This window comes from Lissotriton vulgaris, chromosome 10 (genome assembly GCF_964263255.1).
Source record: "Lissotriton vulgaris chromosome 10, aLisVul1.2, whole genome shotgun sequence".
NCBI classification, from domain to species: Eukaryota; Metazoa; Chordata; class Amphibia; order Caudata; family Salamandridae; genus Lissotriton; species Lissotriton vulgaris.
This window is the reverse complement of record NC_141698.1, coordinates 81,122,489-81,148,935: the sequence shown is the minus strand read 5'-3', so window position 1 is coordinate 81,148,935 and position 26,447 is coordinate 81,122,489. Positions and strand designations below refer to the sequence as shown.

The 26,447-nt window shown below is 50.3% G+C and overlaps 1 protein-coding gene across 2 annotated transcripts in view; it reads right to left on the bottom strand.

Moving 5' to 3' along the window:
- The window catches only part of TRRAP (transformation/transcription domain associated protein), a 737,638-nt gene that overhangs the window by 389,656 nt on the left and 321,535 nt on the right, over nucleotides 1–26,447 (bottom strand). For both annotated transcript variants that reach the window (XM_086940544.1, XM_086940545.1), the window contains one exon: nucleotides 24,959–25,165. In XM_086940544.1, coding sequence (XP_086796670.1) covers nucleotides 24,959–25,165 — 207 coding nt within the window. The remainder of the gene's footprint in view (nucleotides 1–24,958; nucleotides 25,166–26,447) is intronic.

Genomic DNA, 26,447 nt, shown 5'->3' with positions numbered 1-26,447 from the left:
TGGCCGCCCTAGTGCTGCTGAGGGTGTAACGAGAGTGGATCCTTGACCCTGGAGGATCCCCGAGTCTACCTCGAGAACCTCAACTCCCACTACCGAATACTTATCATAAAACCCATAACACTATTTTCCTCCATAGGGTAACATTGACTGTTTTTCTTGGAAAAGTTTCTGTGTGTAGAGTTTGAAAACCTAAAAGAAATTCTTAGAAATTTTACTATTTAACCAAAACGATTTTACTTACCCTTTTACTGGAAATGCCCCAGTGTAGTATCCAGGTATACTTCCCTGTGTACAAAAAAGTAATCTAAAAAGTAACTTACCTGGTATTTTACTGAAAAGCCCATTCAAGTCTATGTACTGTATTTACAAAGTATTGTATTTCTCTGCGACCATACTGTAAGTCAAAACAAAGTGCATATACAATTACAATTCAAAATGTCTACAAACTGCATTACTACTGTAAAGTATTTACTGCTTACCTGTGCCAGGCTTGCTTGGTTATAGAAAACAAAATAGCTAAAAGAAGGAGTAGTTTCTGTCCTGTAACTCCAGTTCTGTAGTAGGGGTATCTCTGTTATAGTCATAATCTAGTCAATAGTCCCGCCCATGTGCGTGGACCCCGGCAATCAAAAATAATCTCTTAAATTGTCAAGTAATGCAGAACTGCAAGACACTTAAGAGAGAATTAAAGACAAATAATGCAGCCTATATCCACAGGCTACACTGTCCAGTACTTCAACTAGAAATTCCACCAAAAAAACACACACAACACTGGATGCCCAGTTTCTTCCACAGAGAAACTTGCCTCTACCAGTAAAAGCCTCTGGAATGATAGAGAGGAAGGCATGGACAGACAAGCCCCATAGGCTGCCATTATGTGACTTACAATCGGATACTGTGCCTTTAAGAAAACCTTCCAGAACTTTCTCCCAGTATCCCAGAATGCACAGCAGGTCCCTTTTACTTTCAGTTCTTTTTGAAGGGGTAGCACGCCAGACCTGTAGCATTCCTACATGAATATTTATCTCCACCGGGGAGGAGGGCAGGCGCTTATGACTATAACAGAGATACCCCTACTACAGAACTGGAGTTACAGGACAGAAACTACTCCTTCTGTAGTAGAGGATCTCTGTGTATAGTCATAATCTAGTGAATAGAATGGCAAGCCCATCCCCACACCAAAGCGGCGGTGGAGAAAAGAAACTCAACACCACTATTGTGCGAACAAATTTCGCAGCGAAGCCTGCCCAACCTGAGCATCCGCCCTGGCATCAGTGTCCAGGCAGTAATGCTTAGCAAAGGTATGAACCGACTTCCAAGTGGCCGCCTTGCAGATCTCTGCAATCCGAACATTACGGAGTTAAGCTGTCGTGGCAGCTTTTCCCCTGGTGGAATGAGCCTTAGGCTTACCCCCTAAGGTCTTATTAGCTTTTTGGTAACACAACTGTATGCAGGACACAATCCACCTAGAGATGGACTGCTTAGAGGTAGCAAGACCCGTCCTGACCGATCCATAATTGACAAATAATTGGTCTGACCTACGAATATCTTTGGTTTTATCCAGATAAAATTTCAACACCCTCCTAACATCCAGGGAATGTAGAGACCTTTCCGCTGGAGATAAAGGATTCTGAAAAAACGTAGGCAAAGTTATAGTCTGGTTGACATGAAAATCAGAAATAACTTTGGGAAGAAATTTAGGGTGAGTACGCATAGCAACCTTAGCAGCATGAAATACAGTATAAGGTTCTTGGCAACACAACTGCAAACAAAACAGGTGATGGACCGAATGTGGATCAATGTCACACATTCAACCCAGTCCAAAGATCTGGGCCCAAATCCATCGTTTTTTTGCACTCCACACCACCCTGGGTTAGACAATGGCGATATGCAAATCAGCTCTGACCCTGTGCCCCATGGGAACAGTCCAGTCCGAACTACAAAAGCCATGTCCTTCCCAGAACGGAATCAAGCATCCGAGGACCGGACCGGTTTCGAGGTAACACCTCTCATCAGCCCGGCTAGCTTGACTCCAGTGGTGTGGAGTGCCTGGGAACCACGTCTGAGCATCCCCAGCGCACTTATGGCGGCAATTGCAAACAAAACAGGTGATGGACCGAATGTGGATCAATGTCACACATTCAACCCAGTCCAAAGATCTGGGCCCAAATCCATCGTTTTTTTGCACTCCACACCACCCTGGGTTAGACAATGGCGATATGCAAATCAGCTCTGACCCTGTGCCCCATGGGAACAGTCCAGTCCGAACTACAAAAGCCATGTCCTTCCCAGAACGGAATCAAGCATCCGAGGACCGGACCGGTTTCGAGGTAACACCTCTCATCAGCCCGGCTAGCTTGACTCCAGTGGTGTGGAGTGCCTGGGACCCACGTCTGAGCATCCCCAGCGCACTTATGGCGGCAATTGCAAACAAAACAGGTGATGGACCGAATGTGGAGTAAGTGAAATTCAGGCAACACAACGCCTGAATTTCACTCACCCTGCAGGCCGATGTAATGGCCATGAGGAACGCCGCCTTCCAGGACAGGTGCTGCAACAAAGCCTTATGAATAGGTTCAAAAGGCTCCTTCATCAATCTGGACAGCACAACATTCAATTCCCATGAAGGAGAAGGAAGCCTGACCGGAGGGAACACTTTCTTCAAGCATTCCAAAAAATCCTTGATCACAGGGATCTGGAAGAAGGAAGTCTGTGAAGGGCATTTCCTGTAGGCAGTCAATGTAGCGAGATGAACCTTAATGGAATGAACATTAAGTCCTGACTGCGCCAAATGTAGAAGGTAAGGAAGGATGACATCCTCCTTGCACGTCGTAGGCTCATAGTTCTTGGACTGACACCGGATACAGAACCTCTTCCACTTGTAAGCATAGGAAGTCCGAGTGGAAGGCCTCTTAGACTCCTTCAGTATGTCCATGCAATCTTCTGGTAGATTGAGATGGCCATATTGCACTATCTCAGGAGCCATGCCGCCAAACTCAAAGACGAGAGGTTGGGGTGCAACATCCGCCCCCGAACTTCGTGAGAAGGTCCGGCCTGCACGGCAGCCGAATGTGAGGAAGGAGAGACCGGTGAAGCAGGTCCGTGAACCACCACTGTCTGGGCCATTCCGGGGCGATGAGTATCATCCGAGCCCTGGACCGGGCCAAATTGATGACTACCGCCGGAATCAGGGGAATGGGTGGAAAAGCGTACAGAAAGCTGTTCGACCAGTTGATCCATAACGCATTCCCCAGCGTCCCCTGCTGGTAGTACCTGGAGGCGAAGTCTCGGCATTTGCCGTTTTCGGCGGTGGCGAACAGATCTACGTCTGGAGTCCCCCACCTTGCGAAGACGTCTCCTAGTACTTCGTCGTTTATGACCCATTCGTAGTTTTCCTGAATCAGTCTGCTCAGCGCGTCTGCCTGAACATTCTGCACACCTGGCAGATGGGTAGACGTTATCATCAGTCCTCTGGCCAGAAGCCAGTGCCAGATCGCCTGCGCCTCCTGCGACAGAGTGAGTGATCTCGAGCCCCCCTGCTTGTTGAGGTAATACATCGTGGTGGTATTGTCCGTCTGAACAAGCAGAGAGTTGGTCTGGAAGGACGGAAGAAAGGCCTTCAATGCCAAGTGAACAGCTCTGAGTTCCAGGAAGTTGATGTGATACGTGGCCTCCATCGGGGACCACGTTCCTTGAATCTGTAGATTTCCGGAGTGCGCTCCCCACCCCTGGAGAGAAGCATCCGTCATGACAGTCTGCGTGGGAATATCCTTGTGGAAGGGAACCCCTCTGAGGAGATTCTCCGCTGAACACCACCACTTCAGAGACTGAAGAGCATGCAGAGACAGCCGTATCTTGTCGTCCCACGATCCTTTCCTCTGATCCCACTGGTCCTCCAAGCACTCCTGCAGCGGTCTCATGTGCAGCCACGCGTGTGGCGTCAGGAAGATACAAGATGCCATCGATCCCACTAGAGAAGACACCGTCCTCACTGTTGTAGATGGATTGGTCATAAGAGCCTGAGCCTTCCGAAGGAGTGATAATCGTCGCTCCTCCGAAGGAGACACGCTTGCTGACAGCGTATTGATGGAGGCTCCCAAGTACTGTATGCATTGGACCGGAGTCGGGACAGACTTGGACATGTTGATGTGCAACCCCAGCTTGTTCAAGAGAACGCACGTCTTCTGGAAGTGTGCTCGCGCTTCCGAGAAAGAGGATGCCTTGATCAACCAATTGTCCAGGTACGGGTAGACAAACACCTTGTTCTTCCTCAGGTGTGCCGCTACCACCGCCATGCACTTCGAGAATGTTCTCGGCGCAGACTTTAGTCCGAAAGGGAGTACTGTGTATTGATAATGATTGGCGCCGACTTGGAACCGCAGGAACTTCCTGTGTTTGTGTGCAATGGGCACATGGAAGTACGCATCCTGTAGATCTATAGCACATAGCCAGTCTCCCTGTTGCAACTGAGGATAAATCTGATGCAACAACAGCATGCAAAATTTTTCCCTGCGAATCCATCTGTTTGCCTGTCGCAAGTCCAGAATGGGCCTGAACTCGTTCTTGTCCTTCTTGCGAACTAGGAAGAACCGGGAGTACAGACCTCTTCATCTCTGAGACAGAGGTACGTCTTCTATCGCCCTTTTCCTTAACAGGATATCTGCCTCCGCCTGGAGCTCGCGCAGTTGAAACTGCGAGCTGACCGGCGGAATCGCTGGAGGAGGGCTGATGAACCGAAGACTGTATCCATTGCAAACGATATTCAGCACCCACTTGTCCCGAGTAATTTTTCTCCACTCTGCCATAAAAAAATTGAATGCTTCCGCCTACCGGAGTGGATAACAGATCCAGGGGAAGTAAGCGCTCAGGGCCTAGACACGGCCGGGCCTTTGGTCGCTGGTGCAGACTGCTGGCCTCCTCTGCCCTTCGGGCGTTTCTGGAACGGCTTACGGAACTGTTGTTGTTGCTGCGACTGTCCCGAAGCTTGGCCACGTCCTCTGCCCTGCCCTACCGAACCGCCGTTGGAATTGGCGGTACGATTTCTTCGTTTCTTTAGGCTTCTCCAGACCCACTGCCGTGAGTGTTTCGGCCTCCGCCTTCATGCGGGCCATTTCGTCATCCGTATGTTTCCCAAAGAGGGTTTCGCCAGAGAATGGAAGGTTGGCCACCCTTTGCTGCACGTCTGGTTTAAGTGACGTAAGGCGGAGCCAGGCGTGTCGTCGCTGGTTAATTCCATGGCAAAAACCATGTGCCGCTAATAGGGATGAATCTGCCGCAGCGCTGATAATCTGGTTAGCTACCAGCATCCCCTCATTTAGCACTTCCTGGAAATCCTCCCGCTTCTCGCGAGGTAAGTGTTCTGCAAACTGCTGAAGAGATTCCCAGAGGGAGCGGTCGTAGCGTCCCAACAGAGCTGTGGCACTCGCAGCCTTCATAGAGGTCGCCGATGTTCCACACACCTTCCTTCCAGCTGAATCTATCCGCTTAGATTCTTTGTCCGGGGGGGACTGTGGATGACGGGGTGGTGGCATGCTGTTTGCGGGCCGCCGTCACAATCACCGAATCCGGAGGAGGGTCCACCCGTAGAAAGGCAGGGTCCGAGTCGGGAGCCGGTACTTTTTCTGCAATCTCGATGGTGCCGTCTTAGTCACCGCAGGGGTGAGGAAAAGGTCCTTGGCCGGTTCCTCCAGGCCCGGCACCAAAGGTAGTAGTGGACGAGACAGATGTTTCTGGTGCAGTGTCTCGAAAATGACTGATGTCTTAGACGTGGGCACCGTCAAAGATATGCCCAATTTGGCAGCGCCTCGCAGAAGGACATCATGGAACGCCACCAGGTCATCAACCGGAGATACTCTTGTATCCGGTGATCCCGACAACGTCGGGGAGAAGTCCCTGGTCCCTGAGGACCTCGTGCGTGAGCGAGATCTGTGCCTCCTATGGCGACGTCTCGACCGCGTGGATGACCTGTTACGCGATCGCTCCCTCCTCCGGGAACGAGAGCGTGACCTCCTGGTCCGTGGGCGCTCCGCAGGTTTCCTTGGGGGTGTCTTCCGTGGCTTATCCTGGGGACGAGGTTTTGGAGTCCCCTTAGGCGGAGTAGGAAGAAGCGGTAGTGACACCGATCTCGGTGGAGGGACAGGGGGTATCACCGGCCGAGGGGCGGGCCCATGCGGCGGAAGCAGTGGTGGTGGCTGTCCTGATGGTAGAGGAGGGTTGACGGGAGGATTCTCCTTTGGTATAGGCGGAGGAGGCGACTGCGGCCGAGGTGGCGTATATACCACCGAGTACACAGAGCCTGGTGACTTCTTCGGGGGAGGGGACTGCGAACCAGCCCCTCCAGTACGTGATCGCCGTCTCCGGCGTCCTCCACCAGACCCAGCGTGACTTCTGGCGCCAGAACTCCTTCTGCACCGCTTCGGGTAGTGAGAACGACTCCTCGACGCTTACCTTTTTCTCCTCTACTCCGAACGACGTTTTTCCGGTGTCGAACGCCGCCTCCGCGACGTCGAACTCCCCTTTTCTTTGACGCCGAACGCCGGCTCTGCGACGACGACCGATCCCTTCTCGACGACTAGCGTCGACTCCTCCTCGACGCCGTCCTCTTCCTCGAGGTCTTCGACACCGAGGATCCCCTCGACGGCGATCGTCTTCTCGACTTCGATCGTCTTCTCGACGGCGATCGTGCTCTCAACGGCGAACGGCGGTGTCGTCTCGACGACGAGCGCCGACGCCTGTCGGTCCTCCGACGTCGGTAGCTTGACGTTGACGTCGACGACGACGATGAAGATGCCGTCGACGGTGGTCCAACCAGGCCCCTCGACGTCGACTTCTCACGCCTTCTCGAACCGGGGCCCCGGGGAGATGGGGAACACACCGTCGTCATCCCTCTCGACGCCGTCGTCGAGGCAATCGACGCCGACGGAGACCGGGATCGTTTGCTGGTCTTCCTGCCCCTGGGGAGCCCCCCAGAGGCCTCAGCAGAGGCAGAGGGAACCTTTCCATCCTGCCCAGACCCACCTGCAGCCTGCAGTCGTCTCTCCTCAAGGCCTTGAAGCCTAATCTTCAGCCTTTCCCTCAGGGTCCTTGCTGAAAGTTGCTGGCAGATGTCGCAGTCTTCAGGGACATGTGCCTCAGGGAGACATATAATGCAGACGTCATGTGGATCACTCTTGGCCTTCTTCCTTCCACATGATGGGCATTTGTTGAAAAGAGCAGGCATTTTAGAGCCCTAAAAAGCCTGAACAAACACACAGGAGATAAGAGAAGCACCAAGGAATATATATCTCAAACACTTTTATCAAAAAAGTGAACAAAATTCCAATAAACCCTTGAAAAAAGGGAGAGCTCAATGCCAGGGTCCTGTTAGCAGGAGCCGGAAAAAAGAACTGAAAGGAAAAGGGACCTGCTGTGCATTCTGGGATACTCAGAGAAAGTTCTGGAAGGTTTTCTTAAAGGCACAGTATCCGATTGTAAGCCACATAACGGCAGCCTATGGGGCTTGTCTGTCCATGCCTTCCTCTCTATCATTCCAGAGGCTTTTACTGGTAGAGGCAAGTTTCTCTGTGGAAGAAACTGGGCAGGCAGTGTTGTGTGTGGTTTTTTTGGTGGAATTTCTAGTTGAAGTACTGGACAGTGTAGCCTGTGGATATAGGCTGCATTATTTGTCTTTAATTCTCTCTTTAGTATCTTGCAGTTCTGCATTTCTTGACAACTTAAGAGATTATTTTTGATTGCCGGGGTCCACGCACATGGGCGGGACTATTCACTAGATTATGACTATACACAGAGATCCCCTACTACAGAATATATTTATACAAAGCAATTGGTCTGAATTTCAGTCTTTGAGTGTGTGACATCATTTGCTGCCTGAGTGTGTACAACAAATGCTTAAAACTGACCTCTGACTGCTCAACCACACTACCAAAAATGGAGAGTAAGGTTCTATCTAACTTTATCTCTGCCTACCTTTGGGGTTCCACTGGACTCTGTACACACTATACCTCACTTTGGTATAGTATATACAGAGCCAGCTTCCTACATTAACCCGTCTTCTGACTGACCAGGAGGTCTCAGTGGTTTGAAACCATTATTTTCCACTTATCAATGGCGCACAGCTTCCCAACAAGTGGATTTTAACAACTAGAGGAAACATCAATGAGGCTCACTGAATGATGCATCACTCTGGCCAGTGCCCATTGCATATTCTATTCAATGCCAGTCCCCCTGACCAGAAAGATCTCCTAAGGGACAAGCTGGAACAAAGCTGATCTCTAATATCTTTGTAATTGTTATTGTATTGTTACAAAACAGAACTGTTAAAATTACAGAAAAGGTTATGAAAAAACAAAGTCTATTATAGCCAACTGTTTTTCTTGAACTGAATTTCTCTAGTCACTTATCTTCTCTACAAAAAGGTAAATGCCAATGAAGGCTACTCCCTGTAGTGTTGCGAAACTCACAACTATGCATGTCATCTCATTAGTAGAAAGAAAATAGGTAAGATTAGTTAGGACTTTGTTCAGCTTTTTGCAAACGCATGTGCAAAAGAGGAGTGGTAATCCACGAGGTGTATGACTCAACTAACTCCTTTCATCAGCTCTCATGGAAAGACAGTTCTTTGTATTTTTTAAACTCTTACAACTAAAAGTAATGGGAGGTGATGTGGCCTTCTTGCTAATGGTGTGGGGTTGGATATGGTGAACCATGTTTGATTCCAGGTATAAGCTGAACATCATTTGAGTCTTGGCAAATCACTCAATGTCTAAGTGCCTAAAAAGTGAGTGTTTATGTAAAGTGCTCTTAGGTCAAGCTCGTGCTATATATTACATAAAAAGGAAAAGAAGTGTGTTGGATGTGCTGGATTATAAATGTTATCCCAGCATCTGCAATGATATAGTTAGTAACAGGAGAAAAACAACAGCAGAATAACCGTCAGCCTGTGACCTCACTGACGACCTGAGGACATTTGTGTCAGTACCCTAGAGACACATGGAGGTAACTAAGTTGTGAGTAGTGATGTGAGGAGATTTCTGATACATGTCCAATATCTCTTGGAAAAGTTGATGCAAAACTATCGAAAATTGTGGTAAGCATTTCATACCGGATGTGTCTCAATAGCGAGTCACCTCGCAGCTCCCACTCACTCAAAGGAGATATTTATTCAATGTTCTGCCTGAGGGAAAGCACCTCATCTCAGTGATTACATTAAACTGCATTGCTAGCTGCTTCCTATGTTTTCATACACTGCAATCCTGGGTCCGGCTAAAGTGCTTGCAATCCAGAGCAGGAGTACAAGGCGACTATGTGCCACCTGTTACTGTCAGTAGTTAATCATTATCCAGTTTCCAGACTGAAAGTGAATTGTTTGGAAAACATAACGAGGATTAGGTGATAGATTTAAAGTCCTACCAAAAAGAAACAAATTTGGGGAGAAGCACAAGAAAGTGAGAGCGAAAGGAGGGAACTTTGTGAGAAGGTAAGGACAACAGGGAGAGCAAGAGAGATAAGTACACAAGAAAGAAACAGAGCACAGGGAGGGTGGGGGAATTTGGAGGAGCGCATGGGGAGAAGAAAAAAGCTGGAAAATAGATGCACTCATGAACTGCTTTACCAAAAAGGAAAACGCTCCCTAAAATTGAGCAGTAGAAGGATACAAGCCAGCTAATCAGAGAGATAGTAAGTAGGCTGAGCTCCAGTGAACTAACAAACACATGATGGACACAAAGCCACTGATTAAGAAGCAAGCAAAAGAATGACAATAAAAGTCAACCAAGGTAAGCAATGGGCAGGCTCTATGCCTCTATAAGTTCTTCTCAAGTGTAGGAAAGTGGATTATTATGTGGTGTGGTTATAAGATCTCACCATGTAATAATGTCACAATTTCTACCAGGTCACGTTAGGTTCCTTATCAAAAATCCTTAGCTCAGTCCTGGGTAGCTGTGGCACCGAGCAAGCAGGCTTATTCAAAGGAATTAGTGTAAAGCATTTAGAAGTACCAAAACAGTCAATAGGTACGATACACGCCACAATAAAAATCCAACATCAATCTATAATAGAATACCATTTTATATTTAATCAGGCACCAGAAAGTCAAAAATCTATTGAGGGAAACAGGAGGTATTTTATTTCAAAGTTAAAACAAATCAGTATACTTCAATTCTTTAAACCACAATAAATCATTGCAAATAGCTTGGTGGATTTAAGTCAATAGGCTAGTACAGCTACTAGCACTCTCTTGGACGGGCTACATTAAGTTGAGAGCCTGTCACAGTACCACTCAGGTCTGGGGAGACAGTTCCCTCCCGCGTCCAACAGCCTCAAGGTCCTCACTGTTTTATCCTTTACCACACTCCAGCAAAGATGGGTCCCGACGCTAGGGATTCTCGAGGTGCTGAAGGTGCTTAAGATGCTGAAGACCTGTGACCTGCTCCCAGGACACTCCCGCGCCGCATGGCCACCAGCTGTAGCGTGTGCTACTCCCTCCCGCTGCCGCCTTCAGCCTCGCTGAGCCCGCCCCGGCGACCCCGCCCCCCTGCTGCATCTTCGTCCTCTTGTCCCCTTGCTGCATTTTCACTGTAGTTTTCCTTTGTTGCCTTGCCGCATTGTTACTGTTGTTGTACCTGTTGCCTTTCTCTCTGTGACTGTATTATTGTATTTTGTCCCCCTGCGCCGATCACCTCGCTCTGCCCCTGTGCCCCCCGCCCCGCTTCCCGGCGCCGTGCTCGCGGCCACGCCCCCTTTGCCTTCTGTGCCCTCCCCGCTCCCGCCTCCCAGCTGCTCCTCCCTCCCTCGCACTTGGCCATATATGGCGACCGCGCGGCGCAGGTGAGCGTGACCTGCTCCCAGGACACTCCTGCACCGCACGGCCACCAGCTGTAGCGTGTGCTACTCCCTCCCGCTGCCGCCTTCAGCCTCGCTGAGCCCGCCCCGGCGACCCCGCTCCCCCGCTGCATCTTCGACCTCTTGTCCCCTTGCTGCATTTTCACTGTAGTTTTACTTTGTTGCCTTGCCCCATTGTTACTGTTGTTGTACCTGTTGCCTTTCTCTCTGTGACTGTATTAATGTATTTTGTCCCCCTGCGCCGATCACCTCGCTCCGCCCCTGTGCCCCCCGCCCCGCTCCCTGCCGCCGTGCTCGCGGCCACGCCCCCTTTGCCTTCTGTGCCCTCCCCGCTCCCGCCCACCCAGCTGCTCCTCCCTCCCTCGCACTTGGCCATATATGGCGACCGCGAGGCGCAGGTGAGCGTGACCTGCTCCCAGGACACTCCCGCGCCGCACGGCCACCAGCTGTAGCGTGTGCTACTCCCTCCCGCTGCCGCCTTCAGCCTCGCTGAGCCCACCCCGGCGACCCCGCTCCCCCGCTGCATCTTCGTCCTCTTGTCCCCTTGCTGCATTTTCACTGTACTTTTCCTTTGTTGCCTTGCCGCATTGTTACTGTTGTTGTACCTGTTGCCTTTCTCTCTGTGACTGTATTATTGTATTTTGTTGCCCTGCGCCGATCACCTCGCTCTGCCCCTGTGCCCCACGCCCCGCTCCCTGCCGCCGTGCTCGCGGCCACGCCCCCTTTGCCTTCTGTGCCCTCCCCGCTCCCGCCTCCCAGCTGCTCCTCCCTCCCTCGCACTTGGCCATATATGGCGACCGTGCGCTCGCGCAGCGGGCGCGCCGATTGTGCGCCGAAGGCGCGCCAAAGGTAAGCCCATCTGCGCCCGTCCGCGCCTGGACCGCGCCCAGTGCCAGGACCCCTGGCCCCCACACACACCAGCCCACCCGCCGGACCTACGACTCCACCGAACTCAACGCACTCAACACTGGCCAATTCCTGGGATGCTACCGAGCCACCTCGAGACGCACCCACGGACCCTTCAGCTGCCACTCCTGCAAGTTCACCTGCAACCGGACCTGCACTACACCGGCACCCACCAAGCCGAACTCCAGCAGAAACCACCTTAAGTGCATCCTGCTCAATACCCGCTCCGTCCACAGACACGCCATCGAACTCTGGAACCTCCTCGACACCACATCTCCAGACGTTGCCTTCCTCACGGAAACCTGGATGAACGCCTCCTCAGCGCCCGACATCGCCATCCCGGACGGATACAAGATCACCCGGAGGGACCGCACCAACCAGACGGGAGGAGGCATCGCCATCACCCACAGGAACACCATCCGCATCACGACCAACACCGACGACACCCTCACAACCGCCGAACACCTGCACTTCCAGATCCACACCGACCCCAAGACCACCCTCAGAGGCACCCTCATCTACAGACCCCCGGGACCACGCACACAATTCAGCGAAGACATCGCCGACTTCATCAGCCCGCTTGCCCTCCCCTCCGCTGACTACATCCTCCTCGGGGACCTCAACTTCCACCTGGAGAGCAACAACGACCGCAACACCACCACCCTGCTGGACAACCTCGCCAACCTCGGTCTCAAGCAGCTGTTGACCACCCCCACCCACGACGCCGGACACACACTCAACGACGTCTTCTCATCCAGCAAGGACATCGTCTTCAGCCACGCCACCGGACTCCACTGGACGGACCACAGCTGCGTCCACTTCAGCTTCAGAAGAACCACGATCCACCACCACCAGCAACAGGTGGCACGCAGAAGCTGGAACCAGATCACAGCCGATCAGCTCGCTGCATCCCTGAGCCAGCACCCACCCACCAGCTCACCGAACCACAGCCAGGCCACCAACAACCTCACGAAGTGGATCAGAAACTGCGCAGATGACCTCGCCCCACTGAGGACCCCGCCTAGCAGACCCGGCAGCAAGAAAGCATCCTGGTTCACCGATGAACTCAAGAGCTCCAAGAAGATTTGCCGAACCCTAGAGAAAGCATGGCGCAGAGACCCAACACCATACAACATGACCACCCTCAAGCTCGCCACCCGAAAACACCACCAACTGATCCACGCCACCAAGAAAACTGCATTCAAGGCACGACTGGACAACAACGCACACAACAGCAAGGAACTCTTCAACATCGTCAAAGAGCTCTCCAACCCCAACGCCGGAAACAACAACATCACCCAATCTCAAGACCTCTGCAACTCCCTCGCCTCCTACTTCCACAACAAGATCGCAGACATACACAACAGCTTCAGCACACAACCGACGCACCCCGTGACCGCACCAACGCCCCCCCACCACCACCGTCCGCGCCTGGACCCCGATCACCACCGAAGACACCATCCGTACGATGAAATCCATCCACTCCGGATCTCCAACCGACCCCTGCCCTCACCACTTCTTCAACAAGGCCGACGCTGTCATCGCACCACATCTCCCTCCCTTTAGCCCTGCGCAAAGAGGAGAACTATGCCAGTTTTAAGAAACCAGTTAAAACCTGGCTGTTTAATAAATAACTGTTTAAATAAATAGCGGTCAATGTGTTGTCAGCAGTTGCTTTCTGTGCCTTGTTCTCTTAGCCATGGCGCCGGGAAACCCTTTGTGGGTATCTGTGCGCATTACAAATGCAAAAAAATAAATAAATAAAATAAATAAAACATCTGCAGGACATCATCAACACCTCCTTTGACACCGCCACCTTCCCGGAGAGCTGGAAGCACGCCGAACTCAGCGCTCTACTGAAGAAACCATCAGCGGACCCCACCGAACTCAAAAACTACCGCCCCCATCTCGCTCCTCCCGTTTCCGGCCAAAGTCATCGAGAAGACCGTCAACAAGCAGCTGGCCGCCTTTCTCGAGACAAACGGATCCCTCGACCTCTCGCAGTCTGGCTTCCGGGCCAACCACAGCACCGAGACCGCCCTCATCGCAGCCACTGATGACATACGAGCCCTGCTCGACAACGGAGAAACAGCGGCCCTCATCCTCCTGGACCTCTCCGCGGCGTTCGACACGGTCTGCCACCGCACCCTAGTGCAGCGCCTCAGCAACGTCGGAATCCAGGAGAAGGCACTAGAATGGATCATCTCCTTCCTCGCCGGTAGGACACAGAGAGTCCGCCTACCCCGTTCAGATCATAAGCCTCCGAAGTCATCTGCGGCGTCCCTCAAGGCTCCTCGCTCAGCCCCACCCTCTTCAATGTCTACATGAGCCCCCTTGCGGCCATCGCACGCCAACACAACCTCAACATCATCTCCTACGCCGACACCCAGCTGATCCTCTCCCTCACCAACGACCCCGCCACCGCCAGAGCCAACCTACACGAAGGGATGAAAGTCGTAGCCAAGTGGATGATGAGCAGCCGCCTGACACTGAACTCAGACAAGACGGAAGTTCTCATCCTGGGCTCCTCTCCCTCCGCCTGGGACGACTCCTGGTTGCCCCCCGCCCTGGGCAGCGCACCCAAACCAACAGACCACGCACACAACTTGGGCTTTATCTTGGACTCTTCCCTCTCCATGACCAGACAAGTCAACGCTGTCTCCTCGTCGTGCTTCAACATCCTGCGCATGCTACGTAAGATCTTCCAGTGGATCCCCGCCGAGACCAGGAAGACGGTCACCCAGGCCCTCGTCACCAGCCGACTGGACTACGGCAACGCCCTCTACGCCGGAACCACCGCCAAGCTCCAGAAGAGACTCCAGCGGATCCAGAACGCCTCGGCAAGACTCATCCTCGACATCCCCCGACACAGCCACATCTCCGGACACCTGAGAGACCTGCACTGGCTCCCGGTCAACAAGAGAATCATCTTCCGTCTCTTCACCCACGCACACAAAGCCCTACACAACCAAGGCCCAAGATACCTCAACAGCCGCCTCAACTTCTACACTCCGACCCACCTGCTTCGATCGACCAGCCACGCCCTCGCCGCCGTCCCCCGCATACGAAGAGCAACCACAGGAGGAAGGTCCTTCTCCTACCTGGCCGCCAAGACTTGGAACTCCCTCTCGACCCACCTCCGCCTGACCCAAGACCACCTCGCCTTCAGGAAGCAGCTCAAGACCTGGCTGTTCGAGCACTAGCGGACCCCCCCTCCCCAAGCGCCTTGAGACCCTCCGGGTGAGTAGTGCGCTATATAAATGTTTTTGATTGATTGATTGATTGAAGAAGTATGGTGAGTCTTCCCGGGGCCAAACTTGAGTCAACAAACAAAAGCGGTCGTGCCCGGTCTACGGAAGCAATCTCCCACGAAGCACAAGCAGAGTCCAGTGCAGGCCCAGATGCAACTTGTGCCCCGGTAACAGCAGTTTCAGAGGTTACTTGGAGGTAAGTAATTCTTTCGTTTTTGAAAAACGCGTAAGTAATTCTTTCTTTTTGAGGATGTAGTCTGCTCTGACATTTAGTCAAGAGCCCGACAGACTTGGGGGCCCCTCAAGTAAGTCGGGACTTTGTCTCTCAGCTGGCACTTCGTCATTGAGCAGCGGTGAGATGTTACTGGGCAGCTGCGCTTGAGGATGCAGTTTTCCTTAGCTTTTGCTGTCCTGATGCTTAATATAATGGTAGCACATAGCCTTTGAAGTCACTTATTCTGTCCAGGCACAAGTGGAGATTTTTTCCTTGAGTGGGCACAGAAGACAGTCCTCTCTGCGGGTCCCTGCAGTTCAAAAGGTCCAATCCAGCCTTTCGTGCAGCCTCTCTTTGCTGGGTTCAGGGCTGTATTTCTTCAGTCTCATTTCCAGTCCAGAAGTGATCTGAGGAATGTGTGCCGGGGGTGACACTTATTTCATCTTTGTGTTTGAAGGGAGGGAGTCAATAGTGCCTACAGGGCAACCCGTAACACTTTACATCACTTCCTGGGGGTTTGGCCAAAAACAATCTGAGAATACCCCTCTCTGTCTGAACCCAAGATGGGTCAGGTCTTCTTCCCGTGTGGAGCTCTGGAAACACTCTCTAAGTGTTTACCCAGGTAAATCGATTCTGCCACAGGCTTTCTCTCTCTGAAAGAGACACCAACCTGTCTACTGACACAAAGGAGTGGGCAGACCAAGGTATGATTGGCATTTCTTAACTGACGTGCTAGCCTCTTTGAAGCTGGGCCATCTCTGGCCACCGCCTGTTAGTCCTCCTGCTGGAGTAGGTCACCCCTTCTTCCACCAACAGTTCTCTTTGTTCCTTGTTAAAGTAAGCGCTTCACACTTCCTACCAGTTGGGTAGCCTACTTTCTTGGGTTACAATTGCTGGAGACAGTCAGGAAGGGCTACTTGAGGTTTGGACAACCAAGTGGTTACTTTCTAAAGTTATCTTTGCCCTAAAAGTTTCTTTAAATCCGATGTCAGCGGAAAATCTGGTTTAATGCAACAATTAATTAGATACTTTGGAGTACCATCTTCTGTGGTACTACATTGACGTTAGCACTTAGCACGTATGGTGGTAAAACTCCATGTAAGCCAATGGGACTACCGGCATTACTCCAATGTAATTGACAATTTCACTGTCAGGACGAGTTAAGTTCAAATTCGGCATGTCTTCTTTAATATCTAGCACCCTCCCTTATGGACTACTAAGACCTGCCTTGGAGTGACTTACACATATAAAGTAAAGTTTGAGCATGGGAAGAGGGTTATTCTGCCATGTTGAGTTGGCAGTTTAAAAGCTGTCCAACTAGGCAGCGATGGCAGACCTAGAGCCATGTTTTCACTTTGTGTTAACAATGATGGGGCAAGAAGTATTGCAGTCCACTGAGGACTCTTAACTTACTAGCTCTGAGTACCAGGAGTACTATATAATTGAGTCTTATAAGTAAGGTACTTATGCCAATCAGGGATTAGTCAATTGCACATAAACTTTTGAGGGGTCAGAGTAGATGCACGGGGGCCTTGACAGCAGGGCCCAAGGTACTATAGTTGAAAAACCAGCAGCATCAATCCAAAATGTTGGGAATGATCATAAAAAAAGGCACTTTCCTATGGCGAGCCCACAATAAGTCTTTTACAACAAGGCAGCTTGTGCAATCTGGTAGAAAGCTCCTAAAAAAGACTAGGACACACAAAACCTAAAAAAAATACAGCTTGATAACGGGAAAAAAACGGAGGAACATGCCCAAGGAAAGTGGGTTCTGCCAATTCCTGAGGGATCAGGAAAAATTGAATATGCTACTTACCAGTATGCATCTGTTCTTGGCATGTAGGGCTGCTGACATTCATATCTGTGCATAGATCGCCGCCTAGTGTTGGGTCCGGATGATTGTACATTGTTGTCCTGGAAGAGGCTTCGAAGTATCACGAGATAGGTGGCTCCTCCCCTGGACTACAGTGCGCATGGGCATTGACTCCATCCTCAGATTGTTTTTAGCCATTGTGGCCCAGATGGAGTGAAACCTAGCTAAAGATGACCATGCCAGAAGTGTGTGTGAATGCTGCAGCTGCTACAGGCGCCAGGGAGGAGGGTGGGCGATATGAATGTCAGCAGCCCTACATGCCAAGAACAGATGCATACTGGTAAGTATTTACAACAAGGGGTGGTGAGGGACAGAGTCTCTGAATTAAGCAGAAAGCTCTCACCCAGTCAAGAGATCAGGGCTAGATCCAACACCGTTTTTTAGCTCACTGCACCATCCCAGTTTCAGAACCTGGCTGTATGCAAATTTGTCTGTTCCTGTCCCAGTGCATGATGGGAACAGGGCAAACCAAACTACAAAAGCCAATTCTTACACTGGGAAGGAAACAAGCTCCCGGGGACCGGTTTCTGGCATTACAGCCGTCTTCGGCCCGGTTTCCTTGAATCCTGATGGTGCAATGAGCAAGGGTCTCACATCTGAGAATACCCTTCCACGCTTAGGGTGGACAAAAATATTTACAACAAGGGGTGGTGAGGGACAGAGTCTCTGAATTAAGCAGAAAGCTCTCACCCAGTCAAGAGATCAGGGCTAGATCCAACACCGTTTTTTAGCTCACTGCACCATCCCAGTTTCAGAACCTGGCTGTATGCAAATTTGTCTGTTCCTGTCCCAGTGCATGATGGGAACAGGGCAAACCAAACTACAAAAGCCAATTCTTACACTGGGAAGGAAACAAGCTCCCGGGGACCGGTTTCTGGCATTACAGCCGTCTTCAGCCCGGTTTGCTTGAATCCTGATGGTGCAATGAGCAAGGGTCTCACATCTGAGAATACCCTTCCACGCTTAGGGTGGACAAAAATATTTACAACAAGGGGTGGTGAGGGACAGAGTCTCTGAATTAAGCAGAAAGCTCTCACCCAGTCAAGAGATCAGGGCTAGATCCAACACCGTTTTTTAGCTCACTGCACCATCCCAGTTTCAGAACCTGGCTGTATGCAAATGTGTCTGTTCCTGTCCCAGTGCATGATGGGAACAGGGCAAACCAAACTACAAAAGCCAATTCTTACACTGGGAAGGAAACAAGCTCCCGGGGACCGGTTTCTGGCATTACAGCCGTCTTCGGCCCGGTTTGCTTGAATCCTGATGGTGCAATGAGCAAGGGTCTCACATCTGAGAATACCCTTCCACGCTTAGGGTGGACACAAATATTTACAACAAGGGGTGGTGAGGGACAGAGTCTCTGAATTAAGCAGAAAGCTCTCACCCAGTCAAGAGATCAGGGCTAGATCCAACACCGTTTTTTAGCTCACTGCACCATCCCAGTTTCAGAACCTGGCTGTATGCAAATTTGTCTGTTCCTGTCCCAGAGCATGATGGGAACAGGGCAAACCAAACTACAAAAGCCAATTCTTACACTGGGAAGGAAACAAGCTCCCGGGGACCGGTTTCTGGCATTACAGCTGTCTTCGGCCCGGTTTGCTTGAATCCTGATGGTGCAATGAGCAAGGGTCTCACATCTGAGAATACCCTTCCACGCTTGGGGTGGACAAAAAGTAAGTAGCATATTCGGTTCGAGGCATGTGGACTGCGGAATTCATATCTGTGCATAGAATACATAGCAGTCCCTCCATTAACGGCGGCCGCCCGTGCCAGCTGCAGCAGTTTGGAAAAGTGTTTTTAGAACAGCCTGTCCTACAGCTGCCTGCTGTTTGGAGTGCACATCAACACAGTAATGCTTTGTAAATGTGTGCGTGGTAGACCATGTGGCTGCTCTACATATGTCTTCCAAAGGAATATTTCCAAGGAAAGCCATGGAGGCCCCCAACTTTCTGGTGGAGTGGGCCGTGGTGGAATAGTGAGAGTGTGCTTGGCTTTCAAATAGCAGATCTGAATACATTTAACAATCCACCTGGCAATACCAGCTTTGGAAATGGGGTTACCTTTGTGTTGTGGCGCAAAGGCAACAAAGAGTTGTTTAGTCTTCCTAAATTCTTTGGTCCTATCAATGTAATACATTAGGGCCCTCTTGACGTCAAGTGTGTGGAGCATTCTCTCAGCCAGTGACTCTGGGTTTTGGAAGAACACTGGAAGTTCGATAGTTTGGTTGATATGGAACTGAGACACTACCTTAGGAAGGAATTTAGGGTTAGTGCGAAGCACCACCCTGTTAGAATGAATTTGAATAAATGGCTCTTGAATAGTTAGTGCCTGGAGTTCACTAACTCGCTGTAGCGACGTGATTGCAATAAGGAAAGCTACTTTCCATGTCAAGAACTGAAGCTCGCAAGAATGCAGTGGTTCAAAAGGGGGACCCATCAGCCTGGAGAGAACCACATCGAGGTTCCACTCCGAAGCCAGTGGCGTCCGCGGAGGAATGACTCTTATGAGTCCTTCCAGAAAGGCTTTAATGGCAGGCACCCTGAAAAGGGAGAGGTGCTGTCTGTTCTGGAGATAAGCTGCTATTGCAGATAGATGTATGCGAATGGAAGCATAGGCCAGATGACATTTGTACAAATGGAAGAGATAACAAATGATGTTCTGAATAGAAGCATCCAGTGGGTTGATGTTGTGGCCTGTACAGTAAATGACAAACCGCTTCCACTTCGCCGCATAGTATGCTCTGGTGGTGGGCTTTCTTGCCTCCCGGATGATGTCCATACAGTCAGGAGGCAAGTTCAGGTAGCCAAACTCTAGGACCTCAGGAGGCAGATCGCCAGGTTGAGCTGTTGCGGATCTGGGTGCAGAATGTCGCCATGGCTCTGCGTCAAAAGCCTGGGTGTGAGACGCAGCCGTTGATGCGGTACCACGGACAGTTCCAGAAAGGTGGTGTACCATGGTTGGCGAGCCCACGTTGGAGCAACCAGGATGAGAGTCACAAGTGTTGCCTCAGTTTGCGTGCCACCAGCGGTATTAGAGGTGCTGGGGGAAAAGCGTACGCAAATTTGCCTGGCCAGTTCATCCATATCGCATTGCCTTGCGACTGTGGGTGTGGAAACCTGGCGGCGAAGCTTGGGCATTTTGCGTTCTCCTTTGTGGCAAACAGGTCTATCTCTGGATGACCCCATTGTTGGAAGTACGGGTGGAGTACCGATGGATGCATCTCCCACTCGTGCGTTTGGTGGCTGTACCTGCTGAGCAGGTCCGCCATCTGATTGCCCTTGCCTGGGAGGTGTTCCGCCATGAGGAAGATGTTCCTCTGAATGGCCCACTTCCACATGCTCTGAGCCAGATGAGACAACTGTGGAGAGTGTGTTCCTCCCTGCTTCTGAATGTAGTACATGGCCGTAATGTTGTCCGTCCGGATCAACACGACCTTGTTGCACAGATGTACTTTGAAGGCTTTTAGCGCTAGGAAGATTGCCATCAATTCCAGAACATTGATGTGCATCCGCCTCTGCTGTGACGTCCATAGTACCTGCACTGTGCAATGGAGTACATGAGCTCCCCAACCCTGGAGAGAAGCGTCCGTTGTCAGAACAATCTGTGGCACAGGCTCTTGGAACGGTCGTCCCATGCAAAGGTTTCGTGGATTCCACCAATGCAGAGAGTTGTATGCCCGACCGCTCACCAACACTAGGTCTTTCAACTGTCCGTGAGCCTGAGTCCACTGACGTGCTAAGCACTCCTGAAGCGGATGCATATGTAGTCTTGCGTGCTGGACTATGGAGATGCAGGAGGCCATCATGCCTATCAACTGCATGAACACTCGCGCTGGAAGCGAGTGTTGAGGTCTGAACTTCTGTATCAGCGATTGAATGCTGTTGACCCTCACTGAATTTGGCTGCGCTGTCGCCGCCAGAGTGTCTATTGTCACACCCAGATACTGTCGTATGTGGGCGGGTTGCAGGTGGGATTTTGGGTAATTCAGTGAGAATCCCAGATCGTGCAGAAGGTGTATGGTGTGGGACATGTGGGCGGCACAGCCTGGATGAGCCAGTCGTCCAGATAAGGGTAGACGTGAATGTTTTGTCTCCTTAGGTGAGCCGCCACCGTCGCCAGGCACTTCGTAAACACCCTGGGCGCGGTGGTGACCCCGAAAGGCAAAACCTTGAACTGGTAATGTTGGTTTTGGATGGTGAACCTGAGGTATTTTCTGTGTGACGGGTGCAGCGGAATGTGAAAATATGCATCCTTTAGATCTAACGTTGCTAGGAAATCCCCCTGACTGAGCAAAGGGAGCACTTGTTGCAGGGTCAACATGTGAAAATGCTCCGACAGAATGTATTGGTTGAGGGGTCTGAGGTCCAGTATGGATCTGAGGGACTCGTCCTTTTTTGGTATTGAGAAGTACAGCGAGTAGACTCCGGCGCCTCTTTCTGCCACAGGCACGAGCTCGATCGCCCCTTTTTGCAGCATGACGAGTAACTCCTGCTGCAATAAGTGCAAATGCTCGGGCGGCATAGGACGGTGCCTTGGGGGTATGTTGGGTGGAGTGGATGTTAACTCCAGACAATAACCGTACTGGATAAGTTTTGTGACCCACCTGTCTGTGGTGATGGACTTCCAGACCGGCAGGAACTGCTGAAGTCTCCCCCCGACCTGTGTTGCATGGTCGGGGGGCAGTGACAGGGCGTCACTGTTTGTTGGTGGCAGAGGATCTGGAGTTGTTGTTTCCTCGGCCCCTGCCCTTGGTGCTGTTTCCGCGATATCCACCGCGATTTTGTTTGGTGTAGGTGGATTGCGTGTTGCTCTTATAATACTGTGTGTTTTGGGAGCTTTGGCCTCTGGAAACACCTCTAGTGCTGGAGCGACGAAAAGAACCACCCTGAATTGCTGGGACTGCAAGGCCCCCATGGACTTAGCAGTTTCGGTGTCGTCCTTTATTTTCTCCAAGGTGGTGTCCACCTCTGGACCGAACAGACGATCAGGGTTCACCGTCTGATTAAGAATGGTGGTCTGTATCTCTGGCTTAAACCCCGAGATTCTAAGCCAGACATGTCGTCTCAGCATAACGCTAGTATTGATGGCTCTGGCCGCGGTGTCAGCCGCGTCCAGTGCACACTTTATAGATGCATTGGAGATTAGCTTCCCCCTCTTGGATGACCATCTGAGCCGCCTCCTTGTATTCCTCAGGCAGGTGCTGCAACAGGGTTTCTAATGTGTCATAGCGTGCCCTGTCATACCGTGCAAGAAGTGCTTGTGTGTTTGAAATGCGCCAAATATTGGACGCTTGAGCGGCTACCTTTTTCCCCGATGCCTCAAACACCTTAGACTCTTTATCTGGGGGAGGAGTATCACCCGTTGTCTGAGAATTAGCCCTCTTCCGGGCATTCGAGACCACAAGAGAGTCCAGAGGCAGCTGTCCCTTTATGTAGGTAGGATCAGTAGGCGCTGGCTTATACTTTTTCTCAATCCGTGGGTTTATTACCCTGGCTCTAGTAGGCTCCTTAAAGATGTCCCCAGCATGCTTTAAGACACCCTTCAACATAGGGAGAGTTTTTACTGTTCTTTCCGAGACAGAAAAGGTGTCAAAGTCCTCCTCGATGGGGTCCACATGAAGCTGGACGTCATGGTTCTTAGCTGCCCTTTCAATGAGGGCATGAAAAGCTGCAGAATCCTCTGTAGGTGAATTTTTCACCGTGTAGAGCCGAGTGTCAGGGGCAGAGTGAGGGTCACCTGGCTCAGCCCGAGCCACCCAGGGCTCGTTGGTATTATCAGTGTCATCATAGACAGGATAGCTGTACTCACCCTCATCGTCACCATCACCAGCATCCACGTCGGAGTAAGTGGGTGACACATTATGGCCCTGTGGAGAAAGTGGTTCCACCAGAACAGGAGCAGAAGTGGAATCCATCTTCTTCTTTAAAGGAATCTTGTAGGACTCCATAGGTTGTTCCGGGGCAATTTTCCTCTTAAGTAGGGAAAGCCTGCAAGTTTCGGCATCAATAAAGTGTTCACGGTGTTCCTCCAGCGAAGATTCTCGATGCTTCTGTTTTGGAACCACCGTCGTCGACTTCGGCATCGAGGGCCCGGTTGCGGGCACGGTCGTTCCCGACTTAGGGGCGAAAGACTTCGGCGCCACCTTCGGCGTCGACCCCTTATGAGGTTTCTCGACAGGCTTCGAGGGCGGAGCATCTTTCGGTCCGGCTATCGAGGCCTTCTCATTGATGCGTCGTAGGGAGTCCGTAACCTTCTTGGTGAAAGCCGCCGACGGCTGCACCTTGTCGCAGGGATCCATCGAGGCACCACTGGGCGTGGACTCTTCGATTGGCCCGCTCTTGGTTTTTTCTTGTTGGCGCGGAGTACCGTGAACCTTCGGATCACTGGCCCTCTTGTCGGCGTTGACCTTCTTTGGCGCCGATTTACTCGACAACCTTGACTTTAGTCTTTGGCGTGGTAGACTTCTTCTCGACGCCTTGACATGTGTTTTCGGCTCGACAACAGCCTTGTGCTTCGTCGACGGCTCAGAGTCCTTCGACCCGACCAAAGTAGCTTGCACTTTCGTTTTTGATGAAGGCACCAGTGCTTTCGGTTGCGTCGAGACCGCTTGCGTTGCTTTCGGTTTAGATTTCTCATGCCGTGGCTCAATGATAATGTCCGTAGACGGGCCCGAAGGCGGGGCCGTAGAACTCATTGCAAGGTCTTGGGTAAGGCCTACTGGCGATCCCTCGACCTGAGCCTGTTTAAGCCGTACGGCTCCAATGTCTGTTTGAGGTAGCTCTTCGATCGAGCTATCTTCCATGGCCCCAAAGACCCCGTCGTCGTCTCCCACCTCGTCGACAACTTCATCGGTCTCAAACATCTCTACATCCTCGTCGTAGTCTACCTCCGATACGGGATTCGACAAGACTTCCTCGAGTTCCGGGTCCGCTTCCTCGTCATCCCCGACATTGAAGATGTCCGCCGGCGCATGTTGCTGGGCCTCCTGGCGCACAGCGCGTCGAAGCTTAAGCGTCTTCTTGGATCTGAAGTGGGAACAAGCCATACACTTGGCTTCATCATGATCCGGCGACAGACACTTGTTGCACACCGGGTGGACGTCGATATGGGGATACTTTGAGTTGCACACGGGGCACCTCTTGAACGGACTCCGGTCCATGATGAACAGTCGATAGAGTCTGTCGCGTCGACTGGGCCTTCCGCGTCGAGAGCACGCGGGTTGATAGATTCCGGCTCGGAACCGAACTGGAATAAGTAGGCACCGAACGTGAGACAATACCGACGCTGAAGCTAAAGACCTTTTGGTCTTAAGAAAGTTTTTTATTGATTCCGACAGAGACACATCCGAACCCAATGGCGGAAAAAAACAATCTGAGGATGGAGTCGATGCCCATGCGCACTGTAGTCCAGGGGAGGAGCCACCTATCTTGTGATACTTCGAAGACTCTTCCAGGACAACAATGTACAATCATCCGGACCCAACACTAGGCGGCGATCTATGCACAGATATGAATTCAGCAGCCCACATGCCTCGAACAAATTATTTGTCCTAAAATTGATCAAATGGCGGCAAAACAAACAAGCAAGCCCTGGATATTTTCATGACCCTGAACTAAACAGAGAGAGAGAGTTTGCACATTTGAAACAAAACTGATGACAAACCAGTGCTTTAGGAAAGGAAACCAACATAGGGCTACAAAATGTTTGGAGTTTGTATATCCACCTTGATGTCACAGAAACAGTTTGAAAAGACAATATTGAGATGAGAAGAATATATATTTTGCATAAAAGTGCTCACCTATATACAGGCGATAGTCTATTAATTTTGTTATACACCACATCTGTGCAATAGCCAAAGAAGGCCTATTAACTTACCTTGAAATGTTGCACTATTAAATGTAAGATATGGACTAGCTGCGGAACCGTATGACCCTCCTCCACAATAATTTTTCTTGTCCAGTGAGTCAGCATTTGATGCCCATCTTCCATACGAGCAGGCACTGCTGGTGTTAAGATAGCCATGGCTTGTCGAACTATAGCACGGGCTTCCATAGCATGAGCTTTCAGCAGACTATGAAAAACCTAGATTTAAAGGCAAACATTAGGCAGCCATCCCACTTAATTATTCATATATACACTAATGAAAAACTTTAGCATGATATGTGATCAGATGGGGTAAGAATAACAAAAGAAAGTTAACGGTTCAATCACATGTAACCTTAATTCATTCATTTAGTTTTATAAAGCACACATTAAGGTGTAGCTAGCAATGTGGGAGCAATAAGAAATAATGAAAAAAACTATATGTACACTTTAACAAAGTCACAAAAATAGAAAATGGACTATAAAGAGTGCAAACATCACAAGTATTCATGTATACACTATAAAACCAATAAGCGTTTTACTAATAGTAATTGTTTTCTACTCTATGCCCAGTAGGAGACACTTTCTATAATCACTGTTCCACAGACATCCGTTTCCTTTTCCTCCATTTTTGTGGTGGCTCAGCTCATTCGATAGTGATTTCCTGATGCAATCTTTAGTATCTGTACTGCAATAACTCATTTGCAGCTCAACCTAATCTCTTGTCCATATGTATGCAAGTCAAAACGGATGTCTTAGAAGGAGGACAGTGAAAAAATCTCTTGTAGCACTCTGAACAGACGTCTTTTTGTGGGAGCCAACGTAATTTGGCCCACGCTAACATGTCTGCCGTCTTTTGGGTACATGTTCCATTCAGTTAACCAAAAAGAAAAGAATCCCAACTGTTTTTCTTTAGTACTATGCGTAACAAAATAAAATTAGACAAACTTGAAAAAGCTCTCGTAATAGAGAAAATTAATAATGTTATTCAAATTGTAATTTGTGCTACTCCAGATGAAAGGGCTCAAAAAATGTATCTTGATAGCAAAAACATAACTGATAAAATACAATATTGCACCTTGCATACGGAAAATGTACTTAACCATAAGCTACTTTATCATGGGCATTCTCACTGAATTTCAACAGCAGAATATCTTCACAAATATGCGAGACTTTGGAACAAGCTTTTAACAGTATGCATTTTCCCTTGTGAAAATAATTTAAGAAAAAGAAATTTAGGAAAAGAAATCATGCCATAGGATGCAATATTTACCTTCTATTGTTTTGTCCTTCCCACTTGCCTTTATCAACATCCACTTTCTTAATCATTACAGGACTGCTTTAAAGATTGTTTTGAATATAGTAATATCCAAATTATTACAGCAATCTTTGGATTCAAAATAATAATCATGGGAAGTTGCCTTCTTGGTGGCCATCTCTCAAGTCCAGACGTTGAGCTAGCTTAAATCTTTATAACTAGCAAGCCCCCCAACACTGTTCT